At 46.5% G+C, this 18340-nt stretch overlaps 1 protein-coding gene across 3 annotated transcripts in view; it reads right to left on the bottom strand.

Annotated features, from left to right (window-relative positions):
- Bicral (BRD4 interacting chromatin remodeling complex associated protein like) overlaps positions 1–18340 on the bottom strand; it is a 91631-nt gene that overhangs the window by 41378 nt on the left and 31913 nt on the right. The window contains exon 1 of one of the 3 annotated variants that reach the window (XM_036167952.1): positions 17454–17702. The exons of the other annotated variants lie outside the window; for them this stretch is intronic. Within the exon in view, the coding sequence (XP_036023845.1) occupies positions 17454–17487 (34 nt within the window). The 5' untranslated portion in view covers positions 17488–17702. Of the gene's footprint in view, positions 1–17453; positions 17703–18340 lie in introns of those variants that run through there. 3 annotated transcript variants of the gene reach the window in all.

Genomic DNA, 18340 nt, shown 5'->3' with positions numbered 1-18340 from the left:
TCTCTGCTGCTTTGACCTCTGTTGGCCTTGAGTGAGCGCTGGACACCTGTTTCTTTTTCCTTTTCTTTTTTTGTTTTTTAAGACAGGGTTTCTCTGTGCAGCCCTGGCTGCCCTGGATCTCACTCTGTAGCCCAGGCTGGCCTTGAACTCACAGAGATCCGCCTTCCTTTGTCTCCCAAGTGCTGGGATTAAAGGTGTATGCCACCACTGCCAACTCAGACACGTGTTTTTTTCTGTTGTTATTATTATTATTTTAATGCAGGGTCTCTTGTGGTGATATTATATACCCTAATAAAATTTACCTAAGATCAGAACAAGCCACTAGATTAAACATAGAAGCCAGGCAGTGGTAGTCAGGAAGCAGAGATCCGTCTGGATCTCTGTGAGTTCAAAGCCACCCTGGACTACATGAGATTGACTCAGTCTAGGAGAGAAAACAAAGCCAGGCAGTGGTGGCACACACCTTTTTTTTTTTTTTTTTTTTTTTTTTTTTAAATTAGCTGAGTGTAGTGCTACACACCTTTTAAAAAAATTATTTATTATTCTTTTATATTGGTGTTTTGCCTGCATTTGTGTCTGTGTGAGGGTGTCAGATCTTGGAGTTATAGACAGTTGTCACCTGCCATGTGGGTGCTGGGGAGGACCAGCCAGTGCTCTTAACCTCGGAGCAATCCAGCCCTGGCACACACCTTTAACCCCAGGGGTGATGACTGGGCAGAGAAAGGTATATATGGTGTGAAGAGACAGGAACTAAAGGCTTTTCAGCAGAAACATCCCTTTCAGCTAGAGGCTTCTTGGCTGGAGCCTTTCGGGTGAGGATGCAGAGGCAGAGGATTTGTGGAGTTGGTGAGACGTGGATGTGGCTTGTTCCTTGGTCTCTAATCTTTCAGCATTTACCCCAATATCTGGGTCCATTTTTTTTTAGTTTTATTATTATTATTATTACTATTATTATTATTATTATTATTATTATTATTATTATAAGACCTTTAGAAATTTGAACAACAGTCTCTAGAATCTAGCCTGGCCTCAAACTCAAATAATCTTGCTTCAGCCTCCTGATTGGCTGGGACTAGAGGTAGTAAGGGCCACCTCATCTGTACATGTTAAATTGTATTACCAGGTGCTGAATCATTTTTAACTAAAACCTATTTCTGTGTATGGATGTTCTACCATATACATACATATGTTTTTTGAGACAGGGTTTCTCTGTGTAGCTTTGCACCTTTCCTGGAACTCACTCTGTAGACCAGGCTGGCCTCAACTCACAGAGATCTGCCTGGCTCTGCCTCCCCAGTGCTGGGATTAAAGGTGTGCACCACCACCACCGTGCAACACTTTGTAACTGTATGTGTCCATGATGTATGGAGACACATGTAGGCCATGGCATATATGTGGAGGTCAGAGGGTAACTTTGCAGAAGTTGGTTCACCCCTTCCACCTGTCAGTGGGTTCTGGGGATCAATCTGAGGTCTAAGGCTTGCACTGTTGATTGACAGTACGCACCTACTGAGCTATCTTTCCTCCACCCCCATGTTTTTAAAGGTCTCATGTAAACTCTTGAATTTGCTTTGCAGCTGAGGATGGTCTTGATTTCCTGATCTTTGTGCCTCTACCTCCAAAGTGTGGGCTTACAGCTGTGCACCTCCACACCTGGTTTACATGGTGCTGAGGAGGCAGCCCAGGGTTTACCTATGTTAGTTAGTCACTCTCCTGAGTCACAGCCCCAACTCAAGCTTTCTTAATTTTTACTTATTTTATTAATTTTTATTTACTTACCTATCTCTCTCTCTCTCTCTCTCCCTCCCTCCCTCCCTCCCTCCTATCATCTCTTTCTTTCATATCTCTATTATAATAAACTCTCCATGTGGATGCAGTGTCTGAGTTGTGAATTACAGCATGGCATGCATCTGTCCAGCATGTTTCCCTGCATGCACAGGATACCCTCAGGGGTGCTCCCCAACAATAATTCATAACAATATCCACTTACTTACAAAGTAACTCTGTGGTAGTTTAAAAGAAAATGGCCCCCAAGAGGAGTGGTACTATTAGGAAGTGTGGCCTTGTTGGAGGAAGTGTGCAACAGTGGAGGCGGGCTTTGAGGTCTCACATGCTCAAGCCATGCCCAGAGTCTCAGACCACTTCCTGCTGCCTGTGAGTCAAGATGTAGAACTCTGAGCTCCTTCTCCAACACCATGTCTGCCTGCATGCTGCTAAGCTTTCTGCTATAACAATAATGACCTGAACCTCTGAACTGTGAGCAAACCACCACAATTAAATGCTTTCCTTTATAACAACTGCCATGGTCATGTGTCTATTCACAGAAACCCTGAGACAAACTTTTTTTCTTTTTTCTCTCTATTGAATTGGCTGTTCTGGAACTCACTATATAGATCAGGTTGGCCTTGAACTCAGAGATCTGCCTGCCTCTGCCTCCTGAGTGCTATGATCAAGAGCCTGTGCCACCATCCCAGCATCAGAATAAGTAGCATTTTAATGTCGTTTAGGATAAAGTGTGGTCATCACACTCCTTTGCCCTGTGGTGGTTCTGGGCTGTTGAGTCTGTAACTACAGGACCTCACCTTCTGGGACACTGGCTGCTGCTTTTTTTTGTTTGTTTGTTTTTCAAGACAGGGTTTCTCTGTAGCTTTAGAGCCTGTCCTGGACTAGCTCTGTAGACCAGGCTGGCCTCAAACTCACAGAGATCCACCTGCCTCTGCCTCCTAAGTGCTGGGATTACAGGCATGCGCCACCAACACCCAGTGATTGCTGCTTCTAAGGAGCTCATCACGTTTGGGAAGAGGGGCATGCTGGGACTCATTACAGAGGCTGGCAAGATGGCTCAATGGGTAAAGATGCTTTCCACACATGCCTAGAGACCTGAATTCAATCCCCAGAGCCAACATGAGGTGGAAGAGCCAACTCTACATAGCTGTCCCCTGGCTCCACACATGCACTGTAGCAGACAAGCTCCCAGTCAATGCACATACAGACATGGTCTCCACACATGCACTGTAGCAGACAAGCTCCCAGTCAATGCACATACAGACATGGTCTCCACACATGCACTGTAGCAGGCAAACTCCCCAGTCAATGCACATACAGACATGGTCTCCACACATGCACTGTAGCAGGCAAACTCCCCAGTCAATGCACATACAGACATGGTCTCCACACATGCACTGTAGCAGGCAAGCTCCCAGTCAATGCACATACAGACATGGTCTCCACACATGCACTGTAGCAGGCAAGCTCCCAGTCAATGCACATACAGACATGGTCTCCACACATGCACTGTAGCAGGCAAGCTCCCAGTCAATGCACATACAGACATGGTCTCCACACATGCACTGTAGCAGGCAAGCTCCCAGTCAATGCACATACAGACATGGTCTCCACACATGCACTGTAGCAGGCAAGCTCCCCAGTCAATGCACATACAGACATGGTCTCCACACATGCACTGTAGCAGGCAAGCTCCCAGTCAATGCACATACAGACATGGTCTCCACACATGCACTGTAGCAGGCAAGCTCCCAGTCAATGCACATACAGACATGGTCTCCACACATGCACTGTAGCAGACAAGCTCCCCAGTCAATGCACATACAGACATGGTCTCCACACATGCACTGTAGCAGACAAGCTCCCCAGTCAATGCACATACAGACATGGTCTCCACACATGCACTGTAGCAGGCAAGCTCCCCAGTCAATGCACATACAAACATGGTCTCCACACATGCACTGTAGCAGACAAGCTCCCCAGTCAATGCACATACAGACACTCACAATAATACATTTGCATCCTGAGAGGGTTACATTTCCTGGCCGTGTCTCCCTGGCTTTTCCAGGTGAACCTGCTGTGAGAACGCCCCTGGACTAGGCACTCATCAGCAGGGGTTGGGGAGTGGCCGGTCCAGTGGACCAAAGCCAGGACAGCTCCTGAAAGGCTTCCATCCCAGGCCTGTTTCCACATCAAGCAAGGAGGATTTTACAGAAGCCTATGAGGCAGTTGGCAGGTTGGTCGTTAAGGGCAACAACTCATTGTTTCCACTATTCCTGCAGGTCATCCTGTTCCAGGTGGCAGGTGAAATCATGCTTGGTAAATAGGCAGGGCAAACAGTCTGTTAAGTAAGTCACTATATACATCAGTAAATCGATATCTAATAATTGGTATTTTCTATCTTACTCTACTCCAAGCTCACTGGCTTTCTTGTGAAATAATGACATTGTGTACATTAGAAAATAGCATAATTATATTTTCATAGTTATAGTCATCTCTAGTAAAAAGGAAAAATAAGGTCAGGCGGTGGTGGTGCACACCTTAATCCCAGCACTCAGGAGGCAGAGGCAGGCAGATCTCTGAGTTCAAGGCCAGCCTGGTCTACAGAGTGAGATCCAGGACAGCCAGGGTTACACAGAGAAACCCTGTCTCGAAAAACCAAAGGGGAAATAAAAGAAGATGCAGGTGTCAGGGCAGGAGAGATACACCTTGGTAGTTGTGGGGCAGGAATAAGAATGCCCATAGGCTCATTAGCCACCAGCGAGTGGCGCTGTTTTAAAAATTATATGGATTAGGAAGAGTGGCCTTGTTGGAGTAAGTGTGTCACTGGGGTGGGCTTTGAGGTTTCAAAAGTCCATGCCAGGCCTAGTCTTTTTCGGTCTGTGGACTGGGTTGTAGCTCTCAGCTACTTCTCCAGCATGGTGGGTGCTGCCATGGTCCCACCAAGAGGATAATGGACTAAATCTCTGAAGTCATAAGCAAGAAATTCAATGCTTCCTTCATAGGAGTTGTCTTCTACAGAGTCTCTTCACAGCAACAGATCAGCAACTGAGACAGTAGGCAAGTGCTTACTACAGAAGCCTAACACCCGGGTTCAAATCCCCAGACCCCTCATGAGAACGAGACACAACAGCACATACATCCGAATTCCACTGTCTCCCTGAGAGAGAGATCTTTGCGCACGCGCACACACACACACACACACACACACACACACACACACACACGCACACACACACGCACACACACACATGCACACACACAAAGGAATACATGCACCCATGCCCACAGAGTACATGTGGGGTGGGGGGTAAGAGGACAACCCAGGGAATTGTAGAATCTCTCCTCCTACCATTTAGGTCCTGGGTAGGGGCCTCAGGGTGGGCAGGTACCTTTCCTAAGTGAGGCATCTCACCAGCTCCAGGTTTTCTACTTAAAAAATATAGGGACACTTATACCTGATGTCAGTCATAAGTAGGAAAAAGGGAGTGAGATCATTACCAGCAGCCCCACCCTAGCCTAAAGTTCACTCAAACACCATCAAAACTAAGTTATTAAGAGACTTCCAGCTGGAGAGATGGCTCAGAGGTTAAGAGCACTGGCTGTTCTTCCAGAGGACCTGGGTTCAATTCCCAGCAACCACATGGTGGCTTACAACCATCTGTAATGAGATCTGGTGCCCTCTTCTGGCCTGCAAGCATGCATGTAGGCAGAACGCTGTATACATAATAAATAAATAAGTCTTAAAACAAAAAACATGTGCCCAATGTTTGGGCTGGAGAGATGGCTCAGTGGTTAAGAGCACCGACTGCTCTTCCAGAGGTCCTGAGTTCAGGGGTCCTGAGTTCAATTCCCAGCAACCACATGGTGGCTCACAACCATCTGTAATGAGATCTGGTGTCCTCTTCTGGCCTGCAGCCATATATGCAGGCAGAACACTGCATACATAATACATAAATACATACATACATACATACATACATACATACATACATACATACATAAATCTTTAAAAGAGAATGCCAGGGCTGGCTCAGTGTGTGTGAGTGCTTGTGTAAAAGTAATGGTACTTGAGTTCAAATCCCTAGCACCCACTTGAAAAAAATAATAATTTAAAAAAAAAAGCCAGATACAGTTAGACACCACGAGTTTGTTGGGCAGCCAGCCCAGCCAAAATCGTGAGTGGTGAGCCTGAGGGTTCAGAGAAAGCCTGTCTCAAAAATAAGGTGAAGGGTGACAGGTAAAGACACTTGCCAGCATCCTCTGGTCTCTGCACATGTGCCCAAGGGTGCACATGTCCACTCATATACACGGGCTACACTACATGCACATACACACAAACATAATTAGAGTTAGGAGTGCCGGCTGCCCTCACAGAGGACGCAGGTTCAATGTCCGGCACCCACACGGCAGCTCCAACCATCTGTCATTCCAGTCCCAAGGATGCCCTCTTCTGAACTCTGTGGACACTGCACTCACAGGGCACACAAAAATGGATGAAGACAAAACACCCACACACATAAAACAATATGGGAAAAGTACAAAAGTAATCATTAAAGAAAAATAATTCTGACATTTGGGAGGCAGAAGCAGGAGGCCCAGGAGTTCGAGGCCAGTCTGGGCAAGAGACCCTGCCTCAGGGGGAGAAGGCTGGGAATGCGGCCCTATAAACGACGACACGGTTTTCCATCACGAAGCCTTGGTTTAGGGAGCTGGCTGGCTGTGCAAAGTCTCCAATCCCAGTGCTCTCTGTCAATGAGTAACACGTAAAATATTTTGGTTTTGAAGTATGTTCCAAGGAAAAACAGGCCCTATGAAAACAACCAAAAATGTTAAGAGAATTCCATTCTAGAAAGGCATCGCCAAGGATTCCCTTCCTAAAGGCAGACTCATGGACAATGTGTGGCAAAATCCATTTTTAAAGGAGAAACATGACAGGACTTAAAACTGTCTTAAAAAAATGGTTTAGCACGCTTGTAATGTAGCGTGACAGAGGCCAGGATAAGGGTTATGAGTTCCAGGCTGGCCTGTGTTGCACAATAATAATCTGCCTTAAATAAAGTAACAACAGGCCGAGCCTGTCGGCAACACCTTTAATCCCAGCACTCAGAAGGAGAGGCACCCCTGAGAGTTCAAGGACAGCCCGGACTACATAGGGAGTCCAGTCCAGCCAGGGTTGTAGGAGGCACACTGAAGTACTAGGGGAACCAGAGATGTTCAACACATGGGCTTGGCCCTTCAAAGCAAGGGGTGTATAGCCTGTTATCCACCCAGAAGGCTGGGAGCAGATGTGGTTAATAGCCTGGTGACCTTTGCACTATCTGTGTGGCAGAGACCACACCGGATCCTCCCCCATGAGCTTGTCAACCTACAGAACCTATCTTTGAGGAAGGTATCACATGTAGTCAATTTATAGACCCTCATCTTTATGGAAAATGTCACATGTACTTCTTGTTTTTCATGTAGTCTTATATTAAGCTTTATTGTGCACATAGGATTGAGTTATTTACCAACCAGGAATTTTTCACCAAATTGTGCTGTGCTCAAATATATCTAAATAAACTACTTGGGGTCACATACCAACACTGGCTACTTAGTCGTGTTGAACCCAACTACCTTCCTGCCTCCAGCAGATGTCCCCCTGCAGATCCACTACCCCTCCACACACACAGGGTGACACAGTGAGACCCTACCTCAGAATAAGCAAACAAATCTAAAATCATGGGACAGTGAGAGTCAGCAGACAGAGGCACTTGCTGACAAGCCTGACCACATGAATTCAGTCTCGAAGACCTACACAGTAGAGGACTCCTTCCTGCTCTCCTTGGCCTTCTCAACTATGTGCACAAAATAAATCAATGTTGTAAAGTATTTGAAAGGGTAGAATTTAAAAAAACCTCTAACTTAATATAAGGTACTTTTGCTAGGAAGATTTCAAACCTATGAGAAAAAGGAATACTATAAATTAAGAGAAAGAATTCTGGAAGTGCTTGTAGAGGATGCTGGGTATGGGGCTGAGCGGAGCGAGGATTCTAAACTGTGGAAGACTGTGGGAGAGCAAGCCTCGTCTTTCTGCTGAGATGGGGGTTTTGCTCAAGTGATCTTCCTCGAAGCCTCCTCGGTAGCTGGACTACAGGTACAGGCCAGCATGCCAGGAAAAGACGCCAGACCAAATGGATGGCAGAGGTGCCACTGGAGAAATGCTGCACACCACAGCATTCACAGGGCAAAGTGCCCATCTGTTCAATGAAAGTTAGTTTCCTGTAGAGCCTGCCCCTCTCTCCAACTCCACTTCCTCATCTATTGGCTCCCAGAAGGCCTGGTGTAGCCCTCCTTTCCAACAGAAATATGTTAGAAGTGAGAGCTGTATGTATAAGCTTAAATTTTCTAGTAGCCATTTTGTGTGTGTGTGCCAGGGTCAAACCCAGAACTTGACACAGGCTAAGCAAATATATATAGCCTGCTCTGAACCACCTCTTAGTGCCCCACTTTGTCTTTGGTTTTAGTTTTTCAAGACAGGGTTTCTTTGTGTAGCTCTGGCTGTCCTGGAACTCAAGCGAGATTGCCTCTGCCTCTGAGTGCTGGGATTAAAGGTGTGTGTCACCTCTGCCTGGGAGTGCCCTCACTTTTAAGTGTACTGAGAGAGGGAAGGGAGTTAAGAGACAGTGAGTGTGTGCTACACAAGTGAATGCACACGGACATCACATTTGTCTGTGGAAGGCATTGGACAACTTATGGAGTCAGTTAGTGCCTTCACCATGCTGAGTGAGGGAGGCTCTCTTGCTTCTGGAGGGGCTGCAGACTCCAGGCTAGCTGACCCACGAGCTTCTGTCCCATCCTCCTGTCCTCTTCCTACCTTGCCACTGGAGTGTACAAACCACCACATCTGGCTTTGTGCATGGGTCCAGACATCAAGCTCAGGAATTCAGGCTCCAGGGCAAGTGGTTTTACACACTGAGCCACCTCCCTGGTTCAGTGCCCCCGAACTTAAAAAGTTTAATTAACTTTGTTATAAATAACCCAGCATATCTAGGACATTAATTAGAACATGTAATCCACATGTTAACAAGATACTTTGCATTCTTGGTTTTTGGATCGCTTTCAGACTCTTATGTGGACTCTATACTTGGTAAGTGCTGTCAAGCACAGTTCACTGCTAACAGCCACCTGTAACTACTGGCCACATTAGAGTTTAGGCCTAGAAACTCAGAGAATTTGGTTTAAGAAAATACTGGGCTGGGCAGTGGTGGCGCACACCTTTAATCCCAGCACTTGGGAAGCAGAGGCAGGTGGATCTCTGTGAATTCCAGGCCAGCCTGGTCTACAGAGCAAGTTCCAGGACAGGCAGGGCTACACACGGAGAAACCCCATCTCAAAAAACAACGAAGGAGGAGGAGGAGGAGGAGGAGGAGGAGGAGGAGGAGGAGGAGGAGGAGGAGAGAAGAAAGAGAAGAAGAAGAAGAAGAAGAAGAAGAAGAAGAAGAGAGAGAGGGAGGGAGGGAGGGAGGGAGGGAGGGAGGGAGGAAGGAAGGAAGGAAGAAAATATTGGCTTAGGCATTAATCTTGTTGTTCCTTATAAATCTGGAGGAAATCTTTTATAAACTGAAGAACTGAGCTGAGCAGGGTGGCACAGGCTGGCAATATGGGAGGCTCACAAAGTAGAGTGAGGCTCAAGGCTAGCCTGGGCTACATAGTAGGACCCTGCCTCAAGAAGGGTGTGTGTGTGGAAAGGCCTGGAGAGATGGCTCAGTGGTCACTCTTAACTAACTGGCTGCTTTTGCAAAGGATCTGGTTTTAGTTCCCAGCACCTACATGGTAGTTCACAACCTTCTGTAACTCCAGTTCCAAGGGATCTGACACCCACTACTGGCCTCCATGGTCTGAGTAAAGGGCTGGTGGGGTACAGCGTAACACACAGCACTGTCCGGCATGCACAAGACCCTGGCTTCCATCTCTTCAAATGCAAAGGAGGTGTGTGGGGGGGGGGGGTGAAAAGTATTTACCCACCGGGCGGTGGTGGCCCACGCCTGTAATCCCAGCACTCAGGAGGTAGAGGCACTCAGATCTCTGTGAGTTCGAGACCAGCCTGGTCCACAGAGCTAGTCCAGGACAGCCTCCAAAGCCACACAGAGAAATCCTGTCTCAAAAAACCAAAAAAAAAAAAAAAGAAAAAAGAAAAAAAAGAAAGAAAGAAAGAAAGAAAGAAAGAAAAGTATTTACCCAAGTCATTTCTTGTTGCTTCTGCACATTGAACCAAGGCCTCATGGATGCTGAGTGTGTGCTCTACCATTGAACTGCATCTCTAAACACTTTCCAGGGCATGTGAAGCTAGGTCAAGGTTGAGAACTAATCTCTGCAGTTTTGTCTTGTCTATGCCACCCCACCTGAATGCTCTCAACAGACTGGCCTTGAACTTGCTAAATACCCAAAGATGACCTTGAATATAGAATCCTCCTGCATGCACTTCCTGAGCACTAGGATTATAGGCATGCACCACCACACCCAACTTACGCCAGGCTGGGGATTGAACCCAAGGCTTCAAGAATACTAGGAAAGGACTGAGCGCCGTCTTCAGTGCTGATTTGGACTTTGTGCTCTCTGTGTTTGCTGTTTGTGTATGGCGTATATGTATGGCTGTGTTAACGTGTGTGAGTGCACATGTGTGTGGAACCTTGAGTTCGTGTGCGTGCATATGTGGAGGTCTGAAGTTGTATCAGGAGTCTTCTGTAATTGACATCCACTCTGATTTATTGAGGCAGGGTCTCTCAGTAGAATCCAGAGTTTGCCGGTCAACTAGACCAGCTAGCCAGCTTGCTCTGGGGACTGTCCCTGCCTCATGTTCACAACAAGTACTTAATTCATGAAGTCACCTCACCAGCCATGAATCTGATATGTGTGTGTGTGTGTGTGTGTGTGTGTGAAATCCACAATGTTTTCCACTTAACACCACAGAGTGTGTGTAAAGTATACAAAGAGGGAAAAATCAGAGGCAAATTTCTTCAGAGGTGACACAGTGGGATGAACTCAGAGCTGTCTGTTCCCTGATGCTGTTGACTACAGTGATTTTTGAAAATTCGGATTTTGTGATAAGCAAAAGCTTCTGATGTTTGTCCTTATGTCCAGTGCACTCCAGCCTCCTCTCTCCTACACGCCTTTCCCTCTCCCCAAAGAAGCTTCCTACCACTTGCCTCTTTCAAGCAATCTCCTCCCCATTTTGACTTTTCCATCTGAATCCCTCTGCATGGCCATCATCTCCCCAGGTTAACAAAACCCTCCTCCTGGCTGCTGCTTCTCTTATCCTGGCTACTGCTCCAAGACAGAGCACTACCACCGACACATCTCTGGTAAAAGCGATTTTCATCTCTCAGGTGAACAAAGGTCTCTCTCTGCCTTTGCCCCTTCTCTCTTAAAACCTGTCCTCTCTCCCACGGAAGGAGTGCCCCTCCAAAACAACTGTTCCCCTCCCCGTAAGAGCTAAACTAGCTTTTTCATGCTAAAATACATGTCTGTAATGACCGACACAGACCCTTTGTGCCCCCATTTCCCAGCCAAGCCCAGGACTCACCAGGCATGCTCTTCAGGCAGGCCCTGTACTCCATACTGCCTGCCTGGAACCCCACTCTTCCAGAGCTGCAGGCCTCCCCCTACTCGGTCCAAATCTTACACCTTCTACCTCTGTCACCCCCACAGCACACTCCTTTTTTTAAAACTCAGATTCTCCTGCTTCTCCCATGAGAGTACAAGATGTAGGTTAGTGATTCATGGAAACACCCTGAAAGCCCACAAGAGTACCTGGTAAACCTGTTTAATGTTTGCTGAGCGAATGTAGGACTGAGCAGAGGCTCCCATGCCACCTCAATAAAGGCTCTTTCTCTTCGCCCTCACCTGCACCACCACTGCATGGATCATGGAGTATTCATGGTCAGAACCACTGACCAGCCATGTTCTTTTCCTATTTTTTTTTCCTTCCTGGGATTCAGCACCAAATGAATGAAAACATAAATAAAAGGAAAGGAAAGCACTGACCGCTCCTGGGTGTGGAGGAGGTTTACTACAGATAAAGGGAGAGAGAGGCCTGATTGGACCAGACTAGACTGAGCTGGGACCTGAGAAGAGAGAGGAACCAGGTGCAGCAGCCAGGGGGCCCACAGAAGTTTGGGTGGGAAGCAGGCATGCCAGGCTGTAACAGGTGTAGGGATGATGGACACAGGGAAAACCTCGTGACCAGTGTCTACTTTGATATCATCAATGTTTGTGTTCACAATATGTTAGTGAAACAGGCACCTCAGCCCCTGCCCCAGGTTAGCTACATAATACTTCCAAACCTGACAACTTGAGTTCAATCCCCAGGACCCAAATGGTGGGAGAATCGACACCCACAAGTTGCCCTCTGACTTCCATTCTTGAACTTTACCCATACAAAAATAAATAAAATGTAATTTTAAAAAATTGCAAATAGGGGCTGGAGAGATAGCTCAGCAGACGGCTCTTCCAGAGGACCAGAGTTCAATTCTCAGCACCCACATGGCAACTCACACCTGTCTGTAACTCCAGCTTCAGAGGACCCGACATCCACGGCAAAACACCAGCACACATAAAAAAGATAAAATAAACTTACAAAAAATATAAATAAGTATTTGATGGGGCTGGGGCTGGGGCTGGGTTACAGCTTGGTGGTACAACACTTTCCTGGCATGATTTGATCCCTGGTAACCAACCAACTAACTAACCAAGAAATCAAAACCTACAGAATAATGTAAGAAAAGTTAGGTTTGGGGCTGGAGAGATGGCTCAGAGGTTAAGAGCACCTACTGCTCTTCTAGAGGTCCTGAGTTCAATTCCCAGCAACCACATGGTGGCTCACAACCATCTGTAATGAGATCTGGCACCCTCTTCTGTATACATAATAAATAAATAAATAAATAAATCTTTTTTAAAAAATCTTTTTTAAAAAAAAAAAAAAGAAAGGTTATTTAAAAGTAAACTTAAAAGGATGGAAAAACATTTTTTTCAGGCAGGGTATCACTATGAAGAAGCTTGATCTCACAAATACCCTCCTGCATCTGCCTCTCAAGTGCTGGGGTTAAAGGCATGAGCTAAAAATACTTTGAAGATGAATATATGTACATCAAAGTCATGGTCATGACCAGGGGATTGAAGCCCTGAGCTTGCTTCCCAGGTGTGCACCTGGGCAATGCAATGCTGGAGGCACCTCCGTCCAGAGCTTTGTGCCCACTACACAGCACTCCACCCACTCAGTCCCTCTGTACACACCCTAAGTCATCTGAGACAGCTTACAACTTCAAATAGAGTGACTGTTATGTAAACAGCTGTTAAATGTGTACTTAAAAGATGACACGTCAGTGTGAGCTTTTTCTCAATATCTCCCACCAGCAGTTGAATCCATATGGAAAAGCTGACTTTTTAAAAGTTTCTCATCATCAAAGACAAGCTAAGTTTCTACTTGCAGGTGTTATATGTGTGGTATGAATGTGTGCATGCATGTGTAAATTTGACAGTGGAGTCGTACTACTTTCCACCTTATTCACTGAGGTGGGGTCTCAACTGAGCTAAGAGTTCACTAACGCTCTAGCTAGCCAGGCTGCTCACCTTCCAACAACTAGAATTACAGGTGGGCCACTACACCCACCCAGTGTTTGCTTGGGTTCTGAGGATCTGAACTCTGGTTGACCCATTTGGGCAGCAAGCCATTATCTCCACCCCCACAGGCCAAGATAAGCATATTTTAGGCGATAAACTATCAAGGTATGTGACACTACTGTGCAGTTTTACATTCAGCTAAGCTTCTCTAGGCCCTCGTTTTCAAAGAGTGTGGTTACCCCATTTTTCTTGGTATTACTCTTTCCATTCCGTTATATTGTTTCATGGATATTATATGCTGTAAGTGAAAATGAATCCTGTGCATACTATGTGACACAAAAATTCTTGACTTCTCCGTTTGCTTGTTTGTTTGAGACAGGGTTTATGTACTGTTGGTTATTCTGGAACTTGTCACATCGACCCTCAGAGATCCAACTGCCTCAGTGCTGGGATTACAGGTGTATGCCACCACAACTGGCCAAAAGTCCAACTTATAAAGAGAAGTAGACCTCTAAAGTAAAATAGCTATTTTAAAAAGTCTGTCTTCTTCTCCTCCTCCTCTTTTTTTCCAAGACAGGGTTTCTCTGTGTAATAGTCCTGGCTGTCCTGGAACTCACTATGTAGACCAGGTTGGCCTCAAACTCAGAGATCTGTCTCTGAGTTTAAGCTGGGTGTTAGAAAAAAAAAGCTATCTAGAAAGCTAGATATGCTGGCACTTGCTTGTAATCCCAGCACTGGGGGCTAAGGCAGGGCTGCCAATGGTTCGAGGCCAGCCTAGGCTGGATACACTCTCAAAGAAGAGAGGGACAGAGAGTGGATGCAGCTGTAAGTGCATTTCAGTGTAAGCCTTTTTTTCTCACGTGTGATCTCACCTAGAGGAACCCAGGTTGGACTTCTACAATTCCTAAAATCACATGTTCACAGATCTGGAATCAGAATATCAACACAAGTAAGAATTAATTAGCCTATTTCTAAGTATACTTTTTTGCACTTCTAGGAAATTCCAGAGTTCAAGGAAAAAACAAATGTAGGTTGTTTCATTTATATTAAGAGCTAAAAGTAACTTCAAATCAAAACCACAAAACAAGGCTGCAGAGATGGTTCAGTGGTTAAGAGCACTGGCTGCTCTTGCAGTGGACCCAGGTTCAGTTCACATGGCAGCTCACAACTGCCTGGAAGTCCAGTTCCAAAGGATCTGAGGACCTTTCTGGCCTCCAAGGGCACTCACTGTATGAGTGTGGTGCACATACATAAATGCAGGCAAAATATCTATACCATAAAGATAAAATCCTGGAAAACAAAAACAAAACAGACTTTCAATCAGGCACCAATGTAGTCCCAGCATTCAGGTACTGAGGCAGGAGGACTTGTGTTTGAGTTGTCTCTGGTATGAAATGAGTTCTAGGCCACCCAGAGCTAAGTGGTGAGGCCTTGTCTCACAGCACAAACAGGGCTGACAATCAATGTGTGACAAGCATGCCTGAAGCCTGGCTTATCCCAGCACCACGTACACTGGGTGTGGGGCTCAGGCCTGGAAGGAGACCCTTGGCTGCTGAGAACCCACTCCTCCCAGGGGCTCTGGATGAAAACTAGTCAGTATTACTCCATGAGAGCCTACCATGGCAAGTGTGTTGTCCCCTTCCACTCTGGGATCCACGAAGCTTTCAGGTTGGCATGCAGCTGGTTTGACCACTGAACCATCTCTGCAGCCTGATTTTACTTTTTTAAACTGTTGTCCAGGCTGGCCTCAGGTCATCTTCCTACTTCAGCCTCCTGAACTGCTTGGACCCTGGGTCTTTTCAGCCAGTACCACAGCAACGTGCCATTGTGCCAGGCTAAGCTCCATTTTCATTTGTAAGACCTCAAAATTCTCCGTTTAACACAAATATCAAGATGTAATAATGCAGGAGTCTCAGCAATGGACCTTAAGGTAAGTCACCTGTTCTCTTCATGATGCAGAAACGGGATAGAACCGAGTATCCTGTGAGGCTTCAGCAATCTGTTTTTAAGACAGGATCTCACTATGTAGTCTCGTCTGGCCTAGAACCCACAGTGCAGACCACACTAGCCTCAAACTTAAAGATTCTTCTCTTCTGCCTCCGGAGAGCTGGGATTAAAGGCATGTGCCACCATACCCAGCAACTTTAGCATCTATTAAACAGCAGGCAGGATGGGATGCAGAACTGAAGTCTAACAAACGATATTTCATGCTCTCCCCATTTCCTTCTTTGTGAAATGTTTAAGTTCTAGCCAGGAACAATGTTGAGCTCCTGATGATTCAAGGAAGGTGGATTTTGGTGAACCTGAGACTAGCCATGTTGAGGGGCAACACCTACCCTGACTCCTTTTGAGCTAATGTAGTGTTTGTGTTTGCAGTCAGTGAACCAAAGAAGCCACAAGAACAGCAAGTGTTCAATTAACAGCTTTATTAAGAAGTTGGTAATTAAACAAGTCACGGCTTTAAAGAACTGGTTAGGACATTTTTTTTTCTAATTTCCCTCCACTCTTACTCTGCAGCCAGTTCAGGGGCCAGGAACCTGGAGAAAACTTAACAGCTGACTCAAAGAAAAAGCAAAAAGTGAAGGGCTTTTACTCACTTCTCTTGGTACCTTTTAGATTTTTTTTTTGTTAACGGCCCCTCTCTTCCCCCTAATGTGACTGCGCAAAGATCAGGTCAAATGTGTGGCTGGAGATGGCGCAGCAGTACGGAGCATTTCACTGTTGGACCCACTCCAGGCTCTAGCCTGGCCGCCAGGCCCAGCAATGCCATCTTATTAGGTCCCGTTTGCCCCAAACCTGAGCTGACCGACACATTTCCTCCTGAAACCAGTCATCCCCTCCTCCTGGAAGCTCTTGGCCTGGCTTTCACTTTCTCACACAGGGACCCTAGAGAACACAAGAGCCCTTGAGTCTGTGCACACATTTTCTGTCTTCTGATCCTATGGTCTCCCATTTCCACAAACCAGTTCTTAGGTTGGGGACCCTCTCACTTTCTCAAGAGTTATGACCCTTTACCAGACTTGCCTGTTTTGTTAATCTCTCCCTCTTGGGTAGATACTCTAAGCTTATGTGAAAATGAACTTCTGGGTCAGCAAGATGCTCAGGAGGTTAAGCCCTTGCTGCCCAAGCCTGCTGACTTGGGTTTGATCCCCAGAACCACGTAAAAGGTAGAGGGAGAACTGACTCTGACCTCCACACACCATGGCACAAGTGTCCTCTGATTATATACACAGAGGGAGATGTAACTGCCTTCTACCATCTACACCCTATGCACACTCCCAGGCTCTGCTGGACTGTCTCCCACCAAGTACTCACCACCTCTCATCTACCATACTCCAACTAGCTTTTCTACCCACACACCACACAAGCTCTCATGGTGCCAAAGGTACACAGATCCTTGGCTAGTCCTGGGACACACGACCATCTACAAGCCAGGCACTTCCAACAGTCCAACCTCAGTACCCTTTCCTTGACTCTCAATGCTCAGAAAACCTACAGGTCCCACATGAATTCCCATGAGCACCTCTTACCACCCAGTCCTAGCCTTCTCCATGTATATGTTAGGTGGCACCATCAGCCACCCAAGACTTGGCCCCAAAATAAAGGCATTCTTAAGATTCCTTCCTCTCTTCCAGAGTCAGCACATTACTCTGCAAACTTTCTAATCCTGCCTTGCACATAGCAGCCGGCGATGTCTATAAAATACAGACAGGAGCCTTTTCAAACCTATAGCCCAAGGCAGGAGGACCACATGAAGGTAGTTAACAATACTGTGACACCTTGTCTCCAAACAACAAAAGCCAAGAACTTGGTATGTAGCTCCGTAGTGGAATGCTCCTCAGCATGCATGAAGTCCTGAGTTCAAACACCCCCACTACAGTCCTCTCTAATGAAAATCGCAAAGGCTTCTCACTGCAATTCCGACATGTGCCCAGGCCTCAAATGGCCTCATCAAAGCCCCAAAGCAGCCTTCCCACACCCTCCTCCTCCTCATTGGTCTAACACCCTGCCCAGCTAAAACAAGCTCACCCAAGTCTCAGCTCACCCATCTCTTCAAAGAAACTTACCAGAGGACATGGCCATTCTGAATTCCTCCGTCATCACCTGCTTTTCTCCCGCTGGCTGTAAATTCCTAGAGTTAGACGTCTCTGTTTTGATTTCCACTAACACTACTAACTATTCTTCCCCTATAAGCCAGTTTGTTTAAAGCTCTACTCGATATTTGCCAAAGACTAGAGTCACTCTGAAATAAACTTGTTTATAGACTTTTGGCTTTTGTTTTTGTTGTTTTTCGGGACAAGGTTAGAGAAACAGCTTTGGCTGTCCTGGAATTTGATTTGTAGACCAAGAGACTCAGAGACCCACCTGCCTCTGCTGGGATTACCACACCCGGCTTATTTTGGTGTTTTGTGTGTTAAGTCTTGCTATTTTTTTCAGTTACATGACTGTCTTGCCTGTTTGGCCTACATGGACTTGAAGAGGGGCAGGTTCTGGCCTAACTACCTGGTTTCTCTCTGGCTCTGTGACCTTCTTAATCTTTCCCCTTGAGTCACCTTGAATTCCAGGAACAAAGACTGACAAACCTCTTTGTGGCTGGGCCTCTAACTCCCCCGCAGGGCAGTGGGCCTGCAGAACTGCCTAAAGCCAGTGACTGGTGGGGAGTTGGCTACCTGGAGCCAAAGGGACAGGTCAGAAGCAGACTGACACCTGAACAGATCTTAATTCTAGCCCCCGCCCCTTGCTTTCCTGACCCAGGTCTTCCTGTTTAACCTCAAAGCTGCCTGGGGGTGGAGCTCAGTGGGTAGTGTCAGCACCTGGAAGACGAGCTCATTGTCATGGGCCCCTTCATCAGTCGCCTAGTCCCTATTCCCAATGAGGCCGCAAGGAATAATCTTTTCACCGGTGTACTGTGACCTGTGTGGAGAGTCTAGCCTGTTGGGGCTGTCAGAGACAG

The sequence above is a fragment of the Onychomys torridus genome, chromosome 18, assembly GCF_903995425.1.
Source record: "Onychomys torridus chromosome 18, mOncTor1.1, whole genome shotgun sequence".
Taxonomy (NCBI): Eukaryota; Metazoa; Chordata; class Mammalia; order Rodentia; family Cricetidae; genus Onychomys; species Onychomys torridus.
Note: the sequence above shows the minus strand (reverse complement) of the source record. Positions and strands in the feature narration are given on the sequence as shown.